The 18,409-nt window shown below is 42.0% G+C and overlaps 1 protein-coding gene across 7 annotated transcripts in view; it reads right to left on the bottom strand.

The window, feature by feature from the left end:
* ARHGAP32 (Rho GTPase activating protein 32) overlaps positions 1 to 18,409 on the bottom strand; it is a 201,342-nt gene that overhangs the window by 9,773 nt on the left and 173,160 nt on the right. For all 7 annotated transcript variants that reach the window (XM_053367597.1, XM_053367595.1, XM_053367600.1 and 4 more), the window contains 6 exons: positions 18,106 to 18,255; positions 7,053 to 7,155; positions 5,933 to 6,077; positions 5,129 to 5,211; positions 2,809 to 2,916; positions 1,167 to 1,312 (listed from right to left, as the gene is read on the bottom strand). In XM_053367597.1, coding sequence (XP_053223572.1) covers positions 1,167 to 1,312; positions 2,809 to 2,916; positions 5,129 to 5,211; positions 5,933 to 6,077; positions 7,053 to 7,155; positions 18,106 to 18,255 — 735 coding nt within the window. The remainder of the gene's footprint in view (positions 1 to 1,166; positions 1,313 to 2,808; positions 2,917 to 5,128; positions 5,212 to 5,932; positions 6,078 to 7,052; positions 7,156 to 18,105; positions 18,256 to 18,409) is intronic.

The raw sequence follows: 18,409 nt of genomic DNA on the forward strand, positions 1-18,409 counted from the left end.
CATAGCAAACTGGACGTTTGAAGTTCTCCATTTGCTTCAAACACATTCGGTCAGCCTACATGCCACCCAAATGCAAACTGCCTAATGGGCGTTGAATGCTCCTTGTCACATCACACAGCAAACCTGTGTGTGCAAGTTTTATCTACAAATTAAACCTAAGCCAGTACAATAATCAGGACAATTATTTGAATTTCCACAGACCATTTTCAAGACTAACGAGCATGCCGACTACTTTGTTTTCCAGAAGAGAGATTTCTTGGAGGTTGTATAACTGAAAGCAGGACCTGCTAGAGATGAGTTAGGAAAGTCTGTGTGCAGGAGTCATGCTGGGCCCAGGCGCAACCTCAGCCAACGAATCCTTTGATGGCGACCCAGACCTTCCAATGATTGACAACTTAGGTGAGTAGACAGAGCTCCCTGAAGCAAGCACTGACGCCACCTCCAGGGGATGCTCTCAAATAATCCTTGGGTTGGGTTGCAGACAGAAGAACCCATGGCTGACTCAAACCTGAAAGCCCAATGTTGCTGCATGACTCTTAAGTAAAGGGCTTGTAAACAGCAACACTTCTCAAGTGTAGAACAAATTCAGACACCTGCAGTTGGGAGGCCAGGCTGCATCAGGCTGTGGTTGGAGCCAGTTGCTAGAAGCATTGCCATGTTGTGCAGTTTTCCCTACTCCTTGCCTTGCCCTGGCCTGCTTTCTTCTGGACCTCCTTAGTTGCCACCCTTTCAACTCCTGTGTAATAATGCTACCTGCTATTAATTACTGGTTATCTTAAAGTTATTATTCTCTGCCTGTATTCCAGCCTTTGCCAAGGGAACCAAAACTAGACACAATACCCTAGAGAGCATGTAAAATCAGAAGAGTATACGTCATGTGAAGCAAAAATTTGTCATGAAAGCTTTTAGAATTTAAAGCGCTATGATCAGCATGGATCATGACAGTTAACAGGGGTCACCTTCCTATGCTTCCATTTTATAAATTTGTTAAGCATCATTAGCTCGCAGTGTAGGGAGGGATAATAAGAGACAACAAAAAGCCTGCATTTCTTCATTTAGGCAGTGAAGTATGAAAATGACACACTTTGATGCCGCTCTATACATATTTTGCAAGTTTTGGAACTCTTTGAATTTTAACCTGCTGTCTCTTCCCTGGGGAAACATACCTGCACTTTCTCGAATCACAGAGCTTAGTTTGGAGCTAAAAAGGACATCCACATGATTGAGAATGAATTCCACAACCACTGACTGAATTCGCACCTCCATAAAAGCAGCCGTTCCACTGAAGCAAGCAGATTCTATCTGCTTTGATCTAAGGAAAAACATGAGAGATGAGATGTTAGCAACAACCAAGCAGGGGGAACTCTGGATCAGCAGAATAACTTGATGTACAACACAACAGGCTTCTCTCCTTCTTGCGCAAGGACAAACATTGTTTGGTGACTCCCATTCACAAAGAAGGCTACTTTCTTTGAAACTGCTGTCCTGGTTCTTTCTGAACTCCTTTGCTCTAATTAGCAATGTTCATACAGTGCCCAAACTGCTCTGCAAAAAACTTTAAGCACTGCAGGTGGAGAAAGATATTTGTCTAGGTGAGAATGGAAAGATGCTAATGGACTCATGAATTCTCCAGCTACTAACAGGGAAGCAAACTTATCCTTGCAATAAAAGACTGGGAAAAGGGGGTATTTCCAATGATGGAAAGACAAACTGTAAAAGTCTAAAAAGCAGCTGCACTGTGCACACATTGCTGCAGAACCTAGGGCCTCTGGCTTGAACATCCTCTCCTACTGCTTGTTGATGATATGTAAGATGGTGATGTATGTATTAAAAGCTTAGTTCGTTAGAGTGTGGTGCTGATAATGCCAAGGTTGCAGGTTTGATCCCTATATGGGACAACCGAATATTCCTGCATTGCAGGGGGTTGGACTAAATGATCCTCAGGGTCCCTTCCAATTCTATGAGTCTATGAATCTATGTAAATTCCTACGTGAATACAGTGTTCCCCACTTGCACAATCTGCCCCTTGCAAAGGAGGGCTGCATAGTTCACCTGAGGAGGGCTTGCTTCCATATATATTTAAAAAGGTGTAAGCTGCATGCCTGAGCCTACATGCTGAACCAGCTCTCAGCAATACGTATTGTAATGGAGGCTGGCAAGCCATCCCTCAAGACAGTGCAAACCAAGAGGGAAATCCAAGTCTTGCAAGGTAAACACAGGCAAGTACCTTTTATTGATGTTGCTCACAGGTTAGAGCATTCAATGAGCTTAAAAAAATAATCCTTTTCAGCCCTGCCTTACAGGACGCAAGTGAATCTGATTAGCTGCCCAACTGGCTGGAGGGCCAGCTGACATGTTCACTGGCTAGGAGGCAGCTTTGCTGGCAAACTCTTGTTCCTCCTCCTCAGGGGAACAAGGAGTGGTGTGGGAAGTCATTCTCTCTTTACCCCCTCAGTTTCCTGGGTTGCGCCAGCAATCTTCTCTTCTCTCCAATCACCTGACATTTCCTGCACAATGCATCTAACTGGGCTGAGGGCACATGTCTCCCTGTCCAGCTTAGCCGTGCTCCCCAGAGTCCCAGGCACATCTCTGTGTATGAGGACTCCAGATTCTTCTTCACCCACTGCTTTGCTTCATGTGTACAAAAAGGTCCAATGTTGAACATGCAAGGTTCCATCAAAATCAAGAGGACCAAAGCCCCCTCCACCACCATCGTTCAGCTCGGCAGGTCCTGGATGCTGAGTGTAAACAAGACATAAGACTATCCTGGCTAAGATACCTCATCTTCAATCAAATAAAAAAAGGTACCTCAGCAGATTTGGTGCCCAGACAATCGCTAAGTTCTTTGTGTGCATGTTGGTGATGGCACAGTAATCAGCGAGGTGAGCCAAATGCCTCATTAGGAACTCCAGAGTCCTGGAAAATGAAGGAGAGCTGTTAGTGGTGAAAGCAAGAATATCACACAAGTTAGTACAGTGGTACCTCGGGTTACATACGCTTCAGGTTACAGACTCCGCTAACCCAGAAATAGTACCTTAGGTTAAGAACTTTGCTTCAGGATGAGAACAGAAATTGTGTTTTGGCGGAGCGGCGGCAGCAGGAGGCCCCATTAGCTAAAGTGGTGCTTCAGGTTAAGAACAGTTTCAGGTTAAGAACGGACCTCCGGAACGAATTAAGTACTTAACCTGAGGTACCACTGTATATTGTCCTACACTTTGCAAAACAGAAAAAAAGAATGGCATTGATATGGATTTGTTTAGCAGCAAACTGAAGTGCTATAAAAATGTGTCCTGAACAAGGCCCAATATTCTGAAAAGTCCATTGACCCACAAGCCTTATTAGGCCTGCCAGAGGTCCCAGTATGGCTGGTGAGACCATTTCCCCAAAGCCATGCTCATCTGCTCCGCACCTCACTGCATTGTGGCAGAAAGGTTGTTAATTTATCCCATCGACCAGGCTTCAGGGAAATTTTACTGAAGCGTCATCATTCTCTGGTGGCCACTAGAGGGAGCGTTCGCAATATTCATCCAGCTAAAGTGTTGAGAAAGGAATACTGACAACCAGGTTCTTCTTCTGTGCTTGGATCATAATTAACAGAAATGTTTAACTGGGAATTTGAAGGTCTATAGTCTGTTGAAGAATAATGTGGTAGAGGGTCCAGGGATACAACCACACACAGCCACAGGGTGTCTTGATGATCCGACTTCAGAATAAAACGAGTACACCACATATACAGCACATATACTGAAGGCTCACACCTGACCTGTCAAATTAATTAAGTTAACGGAGGCCAAAACCTGGCCCTGCAAGGGGGGAACTTAGGCATGTTACTGATTATAGGTTTCCTATAAAATACAATGCTATGTGTAGTGGTGGTGGAGGGTAATTCTGTGCTATCTTGGTCTATGAGGTTATTAGGAGCAGAGCAAGGAGGCCAGCGGCCCGTAATGAGCCACAGCAACAACTATCTTCAGTTCATTCTAAGGGGCTTTCAGCATGCCAAAACCTGCCAAGAAAACCACAGACACCCTAGGGAAAACTTGAATCTTCTCCTGTTCGCATTAAGACGTGTACATTGTATAACAAAGGAGGAACCAGCTTCTCGTATGGAACACAGAAATGGCCTGGTGCCTTCTCCAAGTTACTGTATCTCTGCCGCCACCACCACAGTTCCTGCATGCCCACAGATGCTAAAAGCAGCCAAGTGCTGTAAGCCTCGTCAGAGAAAGCCTTGAAAGGTTTTGCAGGCTTCCCAACCACTTTCCTGACTCATTTTTGCCAGCATTCCCTACTGCCCTTAATGTGGGTTTCACTGAAGCTCTACTGAGTGAGCTGTCCTCGTTCCCTGCTGGCAGCTGAGCACATCTGCTGTCCCAGCTATAGTCAGGCATATTTATGCTTACATTAGCATTTTATATAGTTCACCTTAACTGGCAATCAAATTTGCAGAATCTTGCCTAAAAGGCAAGATTGGCATACCTACATTTCTTGCAATTTCTTTCCATTTCACACCCTGGATTTTCTTGTTTCTACAGGGCGTCCTTCCTGCCTCCATTAAAATACCTTGCAGATCTAATGACCTCTCCTTTCCTTAACAAAATGAGACAGTTCTGCTATTACAGCCCCCATTCTTCGCCCCCTCCCACAGCATGCTTTTCATAATGTCAGCTACAATTATGCAGAATATGTGTTGTTTGTCTTGTTACAGATCTAATTAAAGTCGAAGTCAACTTTATGCAGATACAAATCCTTCAGCATGCACCCAACCATTTAATTTGATAGATGCAAGAATAATGCTGCTTCAATATGCCAGCCATCTTAGGGGGTATAAATTGGAAAGCGAACAGAAAATGTCAACCTTCCTTTTAAGAATGATTATATAATTGCACATTGAATGTGCAAAGCACTTTAGAAAGGAAGACATCAACTCAGGCCCCCACACACAGTACAATGTGAATTTAGATTAGCGTGAATAGTCTTGGTCTGTCTCTGTGTCCCGGGAGAGGCAGAGGTGTGTTGCCAAAACTGCATGGAAAAGGGGGCATAGTCTTGCACAATCAAAGGCACCCAGCAGGGTATGAGAACATAAAAAAAGAATGTGCATTGAGAAAGAGCTGATGATGCGAACCTGTAGTGAGGTGGGGGTAACTGCTGGATGACATCATGGATTTTGACTAATCGTTCTTCATCTGTAGCAGCAGACACAGCATCCTAGAAAGGAACAAAAGCAACAAACCTCAATGCCACGCATTTGCCGCAGGGTGCCACCTATCTGGGTGGCTTCAGAATGCTGTCCTGCTAGTATGGCAATTAGCATGGAAGTCACAGTTCAATGAGGCTGAGAATGAACGGACACTTTCAGTATCCAATGTAGCAAGCATGGCTTTGCAAGACAGGTATTGATCCTACATTAGAATGCAACAATATTATTTATTGCTTTGGAATTCCACCCTGACTGCTACTGGTTAGGGAAGCGTATGCGCAGTTGTTCCCTATTTTAACCCTCACAACAGTACTGCAACAGAGACTGATTAGCCCAAGGTCACCCACTGAGCTACATCATTTGGTAGGGGATTTGAACCCTGGTCTCTTCAATCGAAGTTCATCTGGTGCACTGCACTGCTCTGACAACTGAGCATGCTTCCCTTGGTTGGAAGAAATTGGCCTGTATCATTGGAAATTCTAGATATCCTTGAGGCTTTCCCCCCAGATCCTGTTTCCGGTGGCACATCAAGATAAGGTCATGAGTTGCACCGGAAGAACTGTGAATGAATACTCATGTAACAATTATATACAGGAAGCGTGCCAGTTCTTTAGATGAGAGTTTAATTTAGCTACTGTTAAACGCAATGAAAAGGGGAGATATTTTTGAAGTGTGACTCACACTAATGCTGCCCAGGCAGTAAAAATAGGAGTCCCGTCTTGCACTTACTGAAAATTTCTCATAGAGCTGATAGGTGAGCAGAGGATTTGGGAGTTCTCGGAAATAGAGCTTACAGAGCGAGCCCACACAATGTATATCCTGAATGTATACATCTTTTGTCAAGTCAGGGATTTGCTCAGAGTCAAACTCATGCCTGGAGACAAAGGGAAATAGAGAGAAAAGAGGATAATATATACTCAAAAGATGAAAAGGACTTTGTTTACAGGAAGAAACAAATGCCTCAAACCTCAAGCCACAAAAATCTGTGGTCCTACAGGTTCACATTTTTGCTAGTTGAAATAGCTTCTTGGGAGCCATTTTAGTCGGCTATGAAACCACCAAGCGTGCTCAACAATCAAACTGCCTGTAATCTGGAACACTCCATGAAATTGATTTCATGATATATACTCAACGTTCATGCAGCCAAAATTCAAGCAATTCCAATTATTATATGCAACAGATTTCTGGCTAGGTAGAGCTCCCCATCTGTCAGAATGAAAATAGCATTTCCTTTCAGTCTGAAGACCTAGAAAGAAAAATTGTGAACATGATGGGCCATCCAGGGCCACCCACGGCCCTGCAGATCCAAATCACTGTATGCAGATTCTGTGCAAGCCACAGAGCCAAGAATCACATGAGGAAAATTCTTCTGCAATGGCCTGTCTTGATGAAAGAGCCATAAAAAAACAAAACAAAAGCCATCTACAGAGGGCCGCAGATGGCAGTGCTTGCTCCATGCTGCATAACGTGTCTGGAAATTGCTGTTTCAAATTAGCTAGGTTTAGACACACAGGAGCTAATATGGTGAGTCAGACAACTGGGATCAGAGAAGAGGCAACTGCTGTTTCTGAAGCCTGCATCCACAAAAGCCATAAATAAACTGCAAATTACTTGTTATCCCACAGTCATTCTGTATTCTGAAATAATAGATTGTGGCCTCAGAGCAACACAACTGGTTTCTGTCCCAGCCAATGATACTTTTGGATTCATGGAAAAATACACGATACGTCAAAAATTAAGTGTTTTAGGAACAAACCAGAAAAATTCTCAACGGCATTCAGCAGCAAACCCCAAAACTGATGATAGCATGTTTGAGAGCAACACAACACAACACACACAAAATTCATACCGTAGTTTCTGGATATTCGATGCAATCCCAGATAGACGGTATATTCCATCCACAATGCCATGCTTTTCAATGAATTCAGTGCAACTCTTGAGAACCTGAGGGACTTAAAAGCAAAAAGCAACAGTGTTGGTTGACCATTAGATGCTCTTAGCATCACCTTCTCAGATTCTTCCTGGCTACACACATAGAAAGAAGCCCTTCGAGAAACTACACAGGTAAGAGATTTCTTAAATATCTTTTCAGTACAGCTAGTTCAGCACGTGCTTCTGTTTTCTGTTAAGACAAGACTGAAACCCAAATCACTGCAATGTGTGGCTTCAGATAATGAAATACATGTTGTTCCTGTTTGCACAAAGTCTAAAGCAGCTGTCACCAAAACAGCCAGCTTCAGCTGTATGCTTTCTCATGCCTCCAGCACTGAAGGCAGCAGTAGGATAGGCTCAGCTAAGCTACCACAGCACCAACTGGGCTACCCGCTCCCTCCAAATCCTGAAGTTTTGTAACTTGGGGCAGTTGTGACTGGTGGGCTGCTTGTGGCAGCAGTGCTGGCTAGATGCATGTGTTTAACTTGAATTGCAAGTCTATGATTTGGCTTGCTTTGAGGTATCTGCCTTCCATTTGTTTGGGGTCCAATATGGTGGATTTAGTAACAGCCCTTTGGATTAGATTCAGGTTCAGAGATTCCCATTTGTTAAATGAGCAAATATATTTTTAAATGCTGCATATGTGTGCAGTACACATGACATTTGACATATTGACTCTATGGCTGGGTTCATTTGCTTGGGTTATCTGTTCTACGTTCAGTGTTGGAAGTTTCTTGTGCCTGGGACACAATTGTGTCAGGAAGCCCAATATCCTGCACAGGTGATGTTGCTTGATGGCAGGAACTTGCAAGTACATGCAAGAGATGTGCACCTTTAGAGAATTTTCTGCCACTCAGGCCACCACAATGATGCCCACCACACCTGCCATGTTGTATCCTTTCAGTGCATTTGGGAGGCACAGTGTGAGGTCAGGAACTACACCTCACCCTTTGGAAGGGCGGCAGTTTCATGATGACCACAAAGGTCAGCCAAAATGTTTGTACCCTTGGCACCAACCCCAAGCTACCCTGCTCTGTTTCCTGATCTGCCATTTTTAACTGGATTGAGCCTTCAAATCACAATTTTTCAATGGCATTGACCAGATTGGGCCAAACGTTTTTGGTTCAAAGGCGGGGAGCTCTATCATAAAAGTCTACCCTACTGCTGACTAATAAACGCTAACAGCAAATTCCACCTTAAATTTCGTTTAACTTTAACTTTATAGACTTGTATGTCTGCAACAGAATGGAAAAAACAAGGTAAATCACATCTACAAATTGCAAAACAGTATGTACAGTTAATCTGTAACTGAAAAACTAGAACACAGATTAGGATCAATTGCAAGACAGGTACTATTAGACACACATTAACATTCCATCCAATATACTAACCCTGCTGGCTATTCTACACAATCTGTTTCCTGCTCTATATCCCTATCCTCCATGTAGGATGAAATCAGTCAAAACATCAGCATCTTTTAAGCATGCGTTGTTTTGGTTAAAAAATGACCACTCCACAGACACTCAACTCCCCCCCCCCATGCCATTCCCAGGGAAGTTTGCTTATTATTAAGGGATATCACGGGAAAAACTACCAAAGTTATTTTTAGTTTTACAGTATAAACCTTGCTTTTCATCATACTTCTAAACTATAACAACTCCTTTCTAATTTCTAAATCCAGTCCTTGTCTCCAACACTTTGAATTTAAGATCCTCATATCTTCAATTCCTGCTGGATTCACACTATAACCCAAGTAATAGACCGTAGTAAGGTCTGACATAAAATAGAGATAGGATAGGATAGGAAACAGTTTGGAGTTATAAGATTGACCAACATATTAGGAGCTGAATTTAAAGGACTGAACACAAATACAAAGAATAATCAACACTTTCCCTTTTCTGTTTAGCTCCTATAATTCTCCTTTAACAGGAGGCTGAGGCACTGTACAAAAAAAATGAAGCCACGCATAGCACAAGTTCCCCTCTGGTCCCTGGCACTGCCAAGAACACCTGCCTGTGCTGCCTAATTGAAGCACCTTGTAACAGAGAACGACCTCAGCAGGCATCCAGGCCTCTTGCCCCCCAGGGTTTCCTAGCCTTATAAACAAACAGCGTGGTAGTGCTGTATTTGTCATAATTAAATTTCAGGAGCACCCTACTGTGACATTTAACATCAAGCCAAAGCAGAAAACAGAAAGGGGACAGGGTGATGGGGTGCAGTCACTGCAATATGTTCAATTCACTGGCTCATTCGCCATGCAAGAATTGGAATTAACATTGAACTGACAATGGATACAACAGCCTCATTTGCCCTCCAGGTACCACTAGTTGACAGCTAATTCTTTAGTTTAATTGTCACAATGGACCTTGTCAACATTCAGCTGTGCCAGAAATGGCCAACTCCAAAATTCTTCAAAACAGGTTTATCCCAATCATGTTTTAACTGGGTTGTACTGGGCTCCCTAACAAAAATTAAGATATCCACAAATATGCTTGACTGATGCTTATGACTAAGTAGGCTTTTGTTCATTTAAGTCTCCCTACTTTTCTTGTTTTCTATTTGGGTTCTCTCCCCACCCTGCCCATCTCTAAGAAGGATGATCAGGCATGATCAGTTTGAGTCTATGGATTCTCACAAGTAATTAAAGTCCAATCCTGGACTGAAATGTAACTGCACATATTACAAACTTATATAATAGTGTATGTGTAAAGGGTCGTAGTCTATGCTTCACATGTTGGTCTTTAAAACCAAGTACAGTGGTACCTTGGGTTACAAACTTAATTCATTCCGGAGGTCCGTTCTTAACCTGAAACCATTCTTAACCTGAGGTGTGCTTTCACTAATGGGGTCTTCCGCATGCTGACACGCCGCCAGCACACAATTTCCGTTCTCATCCTGGGGCAAAGTTCGCAACCCGAGGTACTACTTCTGGATTAGCGGAGTTTGTAACCTGAAGTGTTTGTAACCCGAAGCGTTTGTAACCTGAGGTACCACTGTAATGCCCTTTGGCACTGACTGATCTCTCCATCTAAGTTTGTCTGACCCAGTGAGCTCCCAAGTGAGACATCTATCATACATCCTTTGCTTTGTACCAAAGGATGAGGCAACCTTCGCAAGAGGCTTCCTTGTTCAGTTAACTACAATCGTACCTTGGAAGTCAAATGGAATCCATTCCAGAAATCCATTTGACTTCCAAAATGTTCAGAAACCAAACTGTGGCTTCTGATTAGCTGAGGAAGCTCCTGCAGCCAATCAGAAGCTGTGGAAGCCCCGTCAGACATTCGGGTTCCAAAAGAACGTTCGCAAACTGAAACAATCACTTCTGGGTTTGCAGTGTTCGGGAGCCAGAACGTCCAAGTTCCAGGGCGTTCGACAACCAAGATACGACTGTATAGGGAAGTGTTTTTTGTCTACATGAAACTTCCAAATGGGCCATGTGTCCAAACCAACAAAGTATGAGATTGAGGGTTGTATTCAATGAAGCGCTAAGAGATTGTTCCATAAGTGCAACAATTTCTGCTTCCTGGTTTACTAATCTCCCCTTTCCACTCCCTCTCCCGCTTGCTGTTCTGGGGGTTCTGCCAACCCTCTGGTACAGAGTTGGGGAATGCGGGGGGGGGGGGGGGGAGGTCCTATTGCAATAATGGAAAATATTGTGCTGGCTTCCTCTGGTGCAACAATTTAATTGAACGCTCCCCCAAAAATTCATGCTCTTGATTGCAATCATACAATTGTGGAGATGGAAGGGACCACGGGGTCATCTAGTCCAACCAAACTTTCCAAAAGACCCCATTTTAGTCTATTTGCTTATTAATAGGGCTTATTCCTCTGCAGCACAACCCTTAAGGTGACTTTCAGAACTCAAAAACACAATACAATATCCTTGATTTTAAATGGCATGTAGAGAACATGGAAGCCTTCCAGCAGATTAAGATGGCAAAGATGTAAGACAAAGGAAGGGCAAAAGCATGATCACTTTTAATCTGTTGTTTTGTGTTTCCTTTTACATTCCAATAAATGGGGGAGAGCTGCCAGATGTCATGTCATTTCATGATCTTATCCTGGTCTTATCATGATACCCAGGTAACAGAAAGTCTAAATTAGATCACTATGCTGATAGCCTGATGCTGACAGAATGACATCTGTAGTCTTCTGACTGATTACAAAGCATAAGCATTTTTGTTACATACACAGAAATACATGGAAGCGCAATTAACAGAGCTCAAATCAAGCCAGAGGCCTGGATTACTATTTTCAGTTCTTCGGTTTCTAGGCAACATGCCATCAGTGTTTCCCAGATACATCCCTGTCTGCAGAAACCTTGATAAATTTAAACATGGTGAGCCTGTGGGATGCTGAGCACCACAAACATCTCCTGCAGAGAGATAAAGCAATCCGTTTGTGTTTTCTTTCTGATGCCAAAATGACTGTTCCTATTTCTAGAAATAGAAGTGGAAATTAAGGAATAAAGAAGAATTAAGGAGACAACAGTCCTCTCCATTAAGCTGCAAGAGGAATGTAATGTCTAAGCGTCAAAAATATCCCTGGAGGTTTCAGAGATTTTGCTTCATTTCACCACATTGTGGAACTTGAGCGTGAAATGGGCCCTGGGCCCTGGATGTAAATAGCGTCAGGTGTGGATAAGGACTGTGTGGCACCCTCCAAGCTCTAGCCAAAGGAGGAAACACCAGGAAGGCAATGAACAATCGTAAGTGGGCCATGTGGCTTGGCACTTTCCAATAAAACATTCAGTTCAGTTGTTCCCTGGTCTGAAAAAGCTGAAAATTGTGGTGACAGGTCACTTTTTACTTCACCCGACAGCTCCACTGCTTTGCAAGCACAAGTGAAAGGGATTGCCACAACCCAGCTACAGCTCCACTAGGTTTGGCCCAATACACTGAGCTTCCAATGGAGATGAGAACAACCCAGTTAACCCACGGCCATGTCTACTTCCTGAAGGTCAACCCAAGGGGATAATAAGATTCTATTAGATACTGCAATCACTGTTTGTGGGGCTTCCCTTGTGCTTGATCCAGAAGCTGCAGTTAGTGCAGAATGCTGCAGCATCATTGTTGAAAGGAGTGAGGCCTTGTCAGCATATCACACCTGTGCTCGGACAGCTGCACTGACTGCTACTGCAACAAGTTCAAGGTGTTACTATTAGTTTATAAAGCCTTTAACAACTTAGAACCAGTTTACCTACATGATCGCCTTACCCTGCATGTGCCCACTTCACTGCTCTGATCAGTGGAGCTGACACTACTACAGGTGCCACATAATACCCATTCCACATTTGTAAGAAATCCATTGTTTAATGTAGCAGCAACTACACTTTGGAACTCCCTGCCTACTGATATCAAGCATGAGCCTTCCCTATATTCTTTTTGGCACTTGCTGAAAACATTCTTGTTTAGACAAGCCTATCCAGATGCTTAGAAAGCTGGTGTGAATTTTATTCTGTTTTAGTATTTTATCTTTTCTTTTTGTGTGTTTTAAAGTATTTCTTGTATTTTTTTTCTTGTTTTATCTTTTTGTAAATGGCTTTGAGGTTTTTTTATTTTAGGTTTTTCACAATCAGTTCACAAATTTTATGAAATAAATAAATAAATTGAACTGCACAGCTGCTGCCTAGGAACATGTTCCAAATAGCAAACTAGCTGCTCACACTGAATATTTCAGTTTACTCAGATCAGATTCCCTCCTCTGTTTTTGAGACTGATATGCCTCTTGCATTTTAAGAGTCCAGGGGTTCTCAGTCTATTGCTGGAATAAGAATTATTTGTTCAGCCTGGGAGACCAAGGCTGCCCACCAAGTTCTGTTGAAACAGTGTCATTTTCACAATGTCCAAGCCAGGGCCATTTGGCCAGTTAATGGACCATGCCATACTGAAATGCTGCCACTCAGCTGAATTCCATGCACCGGCATAAAGTTAAATCATCACTAGAAAACTGGATAAATCACTGTAAAGCAAAGTGTAGTAATACATTTTGTATCTAAGTCCATGTAAAAAAAGAAAAAGAAAAAGGCAGAAGTGTGGATAGCCAGAAACGCTGCTCTTGAGTAAAAGGACTTAAAATAGTCAACTTTATTTGGACTGTGCTCTGTACTTAACCTGTATTTTCACACAAAGCTGATGAATATCACAGCCGCTTCTATTTTATCACTCAAGTATTGCATTTTTTTATGTTTACAATGAAATATCATCCTATTCTTTCTGTTAGTTCCCAGACTTAATCAGACTTTAATTTCAGAAGCTTGATATTAAAAGTGTTTATGTGAATAAAACTGCCTATGTCATCTTCAGGGAATGTTATGTTTAAATTCTATGCTGTTCCAAAATGTCACCTCCAGCTGGTGTTTCATGAACATCCTGCCATCCTAGTGTAGAAGACACTATCTATGCTGTTGTCTTATGAGTATTGATTCGTATTCATTTGCTGTAATGAACTTCACAGTAAAGGTAAAAGGACCCCTGACCATTAGGTCCAGTCGTGGCCGACTCTGGGGTTGCGGCGCTCATCTTGCTTTATTGGCTGAGGGAGCCAGCGTACAGCTTCCGGGTCATGTGGCCAGCATGACTAAGCCACTTCTGGCGAACCAGAGCAGCACACGGAAACGCTGTTTACCTTCTCGCCAGAGTGGTACCTATTTATCTACTTAAACTTTGACGTGCTTTCGAACTGCTAGGTTGGCAGGAGCTGGGACCGAGCAACGGGAGCTCACCCCGTCGTGGGGATTCGAACCGCCGACCTTCTGATCGGCAAGTCCTAGGCTCTGTGGTTTAACCCACAGTGTCACCTGTGTCCCGCATTCACAGTAAGCAGTAGTAAAAAGCATTCCCAAAGCAGTAGCATCTCAAGAAAACCCAATGCTATAATGAACATATACTTTAGGACAAAATTTAATAATTTGGACATCATAGCTCCTCGCTGTATTTTTTTTTTTAAAAAAAGTTTGGAATGCTGGGTCCTGTATTCAGGCTCAGGAAAGACCCAAAAAGAATTAAAACTCAAGGTACAAGTAAATATACAACAACTAGAGCTGGACTGAAATCTGTCAGATTAATTTCATAGTAAATTAGGTAAGGATTTTTTAGGTAAGAAAAGCAGTTTTAGGGCAGTTGCCCTGCATAGTTATTAACACCATGAGAACGGTGGCTTCAGTTTACCAAAATCTAGGACACTTAAAAATGGGCACATTACCATTCAAATGATTTCAAATGGTTTTAGATCATCTTTAACCTGCTCTAGATCTTACTCCATGCTGCTGCTTCAGTTTCTACCAGAACAAAATCTAAGAGGTTTATTGCTTAATAGAGATTGCCCCACCCCCTTTAGAATTAAAATGCACACTGTTTTAAAAGAAGAATGGTGTAGGTAACTATAGCAATCACTGGCAAGAGCAACATTATGGATTCCATGCCATTATATCTTGTAAGAGAAAAAGCTGAAATGAGTTTGTAAAATCCAAAATGACTCAGTGAATTACCACTATGCCATGTATATTTAAGGCTTCTAAATTATAACAGAAATAATATTAGTATAAGTAAAATCCATTCAAAGACTGGAATGCTTTGTAAATACAGACTGTATATCTTTTGAAGACAAGCCTTTAACATTGCTTAAATCTTCCTAATACATTGCTTAAATTTACTTTATCACAACTGCATGCATATGGGCTTTGAACCGCATAATGCCTTCCTTTCACAGAATAAAGAATTACCCAATTAATAGTTTTCTTCTGGGTCATTAACAACACACTTTTCCATATGCTGTGAAGCTGTTTTTGCAGTTGTTTTACATAAATAGGGGGAAAGGGGCATAAGCAGGTAAATGTTTAAAGTAAATTAAAGAACAAGAGTCTCCTGTCAAGCCTTTTGTCCTCTGTGCTTACTAAAAACATATATCAACAATTCCTATTCATTTCAGAATAGAAAAGAAAGCATCACATATAATTCCCAATGGGAGCCAATGAACATGCACAGAGATGATGCAATACAGAATTATTATCACAACACAAAGCAGTAAACAATGAAGCTGCTTTCCATTTGTAGGTGATGCTAAAAAATTCTCACCAGTTTCTTTTGGGCAAAGCGCTGTTTAACTAGGCCAATGGAAGAAGTAATTCTGAGGTGAGCTGCTGCCAACACCAGCTACCAACAAGGGGAAAGTAAAGAGACCCCAACCTAGTCAGGGGCTACAATATGCTGACAGAGGTTGCACACTATAAAACCACCAAGCATAGCAGGTGGCAGCAAAGCAGAACAAATTGGTAACCCCAGCTGAATGACGAACCGCTACTCCTCAAGGAGTCTTGGTTTGTTTCCAAGTGTTTATTCAGCACAGGGTAGGGAAATGATGTTCAAAGCTAAAGAAACCAAAATACTGCAACTATTTCAAATAAATATTGATCAATATGATTCAAGGAAACAACTAATGCCCAGCTTAATCACCAAGTTGTTAGGATGGAAAGCAAAGCTGGTATTTAATAACCCAAGTCTACTGAAGTTCTTGTTCTCCCTACATAATTTCCAGCCTGAGACAAAATCACATGAAGACTGTGCCACAGGCATTTCATGGCAGCCTTGTAGATTCCACCCACATTTGATATGTTACAGCCTGAGTTTCCCAGCCAGTGGCATGTTGTGCTATAGTGCAATGATCCTGCACTTATATGAAGATGCTGCACTTTTGACACGACCACTCCCAGAGCGGCCTGCCTCCCCAAACAGCCACATCCCAACATGTTGCCTCAGTTACTTTAAGCTGTTTGCTCTGTGATGGTGATGTTTTGGGCAATCTGGACAGCTTTTGAATCCAATCCATTGACTACCTATCTTGATCTAGGTGGCACTTTTAACTCCACAATTATTTGCTACGTGCAGAGTGGGTAGAAAGGAAAAGTGGAGCTGCGTCTGTTTGGCTATAGCTACCTAAATAGTTTGGGCAGCCAAATCTCCATTTACATGGCATTTCACAGAATGACAAAGAGGCAGCTACCAAGCCAACATGGTGCAGTTTAGAAGATAATCTCAGCAATCCTTCTTACTACAGTATTCAAGTCTTCAATAATCCATTAAAGTGAAAATAACTGTTACGAACAGGGTATATGAGAGTAATATACAGGAGCTCTCTCAGAATAAGCAATAGCCTGGCCTGAAATTCTGCCCATGGTGTCCTAAAATCCAGTTCCCTCTCACTTTTGCAGAGTTCTGAATTGACTCATTTTCTTCCTCTACAAATGAAGCTCCAAAATTCAAGTAATAATTCACAAGGGCGCTTTCAGACAAGCACATTTGTCATGCTGCATTTCATTTGCTCCTAGGATCATCCAGTCTCACTACCAATCCTAGAACATTGCCGCTCTGTGCATGCTTTCTCCTAGAGTTGCTTGGGTTTCCTGGGGTTATATAATCAATGCTGACATTACAACATTGTACCCATGCCCACCCAAATCAATTTTATACATGTGAACTATCATCTTTCCAATAGAAACTTTGGGAAACATATGACTCATGTCCTGGATTCTGAAACAGTGTCAAGGGAAAAAACAAAAGTGCAAAATTTATGCAAGGCTACAAACTGTGCCCTGCCATTTAAGGTTCAGCAAAAAATATCTTGGCAAATTTTAGTGCCTGTCATGGTGTAGGTCTTCATCCAATTAAGCACTTGAAACACAAACTGAAATGCAAGCAGGTAATGAGTTACAAGAAAAGCCCAAGGAACTGCAAATACACTACAAAGCTCCCAGGGGTATGAGATCACCAAGCAGCAATGTAACATGCTAATTGTATAAGTATTGACACAAATATTATTAATACTCAGGACTGAGGCAAAGCACATGTTTCAATGGATGGTGTAATCTTTAACTGGGTGATTTTACACTGAAGTGCTTAGCTTCTGAAAGGAAGAAGCCATAAAGAACAGAAGCACCATCAAGACACTACAGAAAACACCCAAGAAGCAGCAATAAACAATGCTTCTTCTCCTGAACCTTTCTCTGCAGGCTGAAGTCAGTATAATTACAGCAGTACACACTCAAATGTTTTGAAAATGTTTGGACTGTTAACAGACCAAATGTGGATTATTAACAGATTGTCCAGTCTCAGGCAGAACTGAGACCTATCAATTTCATTACAGACTATAGTACTTCAATATGCTCCTGGATTTATAAGAGAGGTGCAATGAATTATGTGTTTACCCGCCTGGGATAATCAACAGTTATCCCAAGGCAAGTTGCTGAGTGAAGAACTTCACATGCTTCTTCCCAAACTCTACTCCAGGAAGGAAGGATTCTGCCACAGTACAGCAGTTTGGATCAGATAACCTTTTGGTCCCTGTTGAGCCTTTAATTCTAGCTGTCTGTGGCTAGAAGTCTTCTTATCCATTCAAATGTCAAAGTACAGCTACAACAAACTCAGATTTTTGCCCATTTGCCATCACCTCTTAAGCAAAAGTTGGAAGATATAACAAGATGGACTTTGATGTGTGATGTCATTCAGTTGCCCAGATTATTATTTATTCCAAATATTTTTCTTGAAAAATTAAAACAGCAATAACAATGCATCAGGGAGGCGACATTTTATCCTTGGCTACCGTTCAGATGCCCTTAACTCCTGGGGAAAATGATTGGCCTGATTCTTTCTTAAATCATCATCATGAGGACAACCTGCTTCTGTGAATAATCTCTGACTGATGTCAAAATAATAAATTCACTCTCATATACTCTATGTAACACATCAAACTGTGATATTACAGAAGTGCTGGGTGCCAGGGCAGGACTAATATTATGTCTTAACTGCATAGAAATCTTGGACTGCACTTTCTTAAGAAGAATGAAGAGGTAGATGCTGTAGGTGAAGCATTGTAATGGCTCAAAGAAAAGTAATGCTGGTCAGATCCAAATTGTTCTTTTAGAATTTGCATTGTTGGACACTCTTGAGCCAAAGCATAACATTTTCCTTACTTACCATCATGACCAGAGTTGAGAAGATGTTCTCCAAGGTCGCAGCCAAATACCCTCTCTTTTAAGATCCCACGTTGCTTCAGTTTCTGTTTTGTTGGCCGAGACTTCATGAATGTGCGCAGGAAAGTAATAAGCTTGCCGTGTTTCTTTGACACTGTAAAATTGAAGGGAAAATCTCATTTTGTGGCCAGATAGACAGGAAAGAAGATGTATAATACATTATTTCACTAAACCACAGTTCATTCTTTTCAAAATCAACCCCTATTACTACCATGCACATATCTGATCAGTTTCTGCAACAGCCTCCT

Source organism: Podarcis raffonei, chromosome 15, assembly GCF_027172205.1.
Source record: "Podarcis raffonei isolate rPodRaf1 chromosome 15, rPodRaf1.pri, whole genome shotgun sequence".
Lineage (NCBI taxonomy): Eukaryota > Metazoa > Chordata > Lepidosauria > Squamata > Lacertidae > Podarcis > Podarcis raffonei.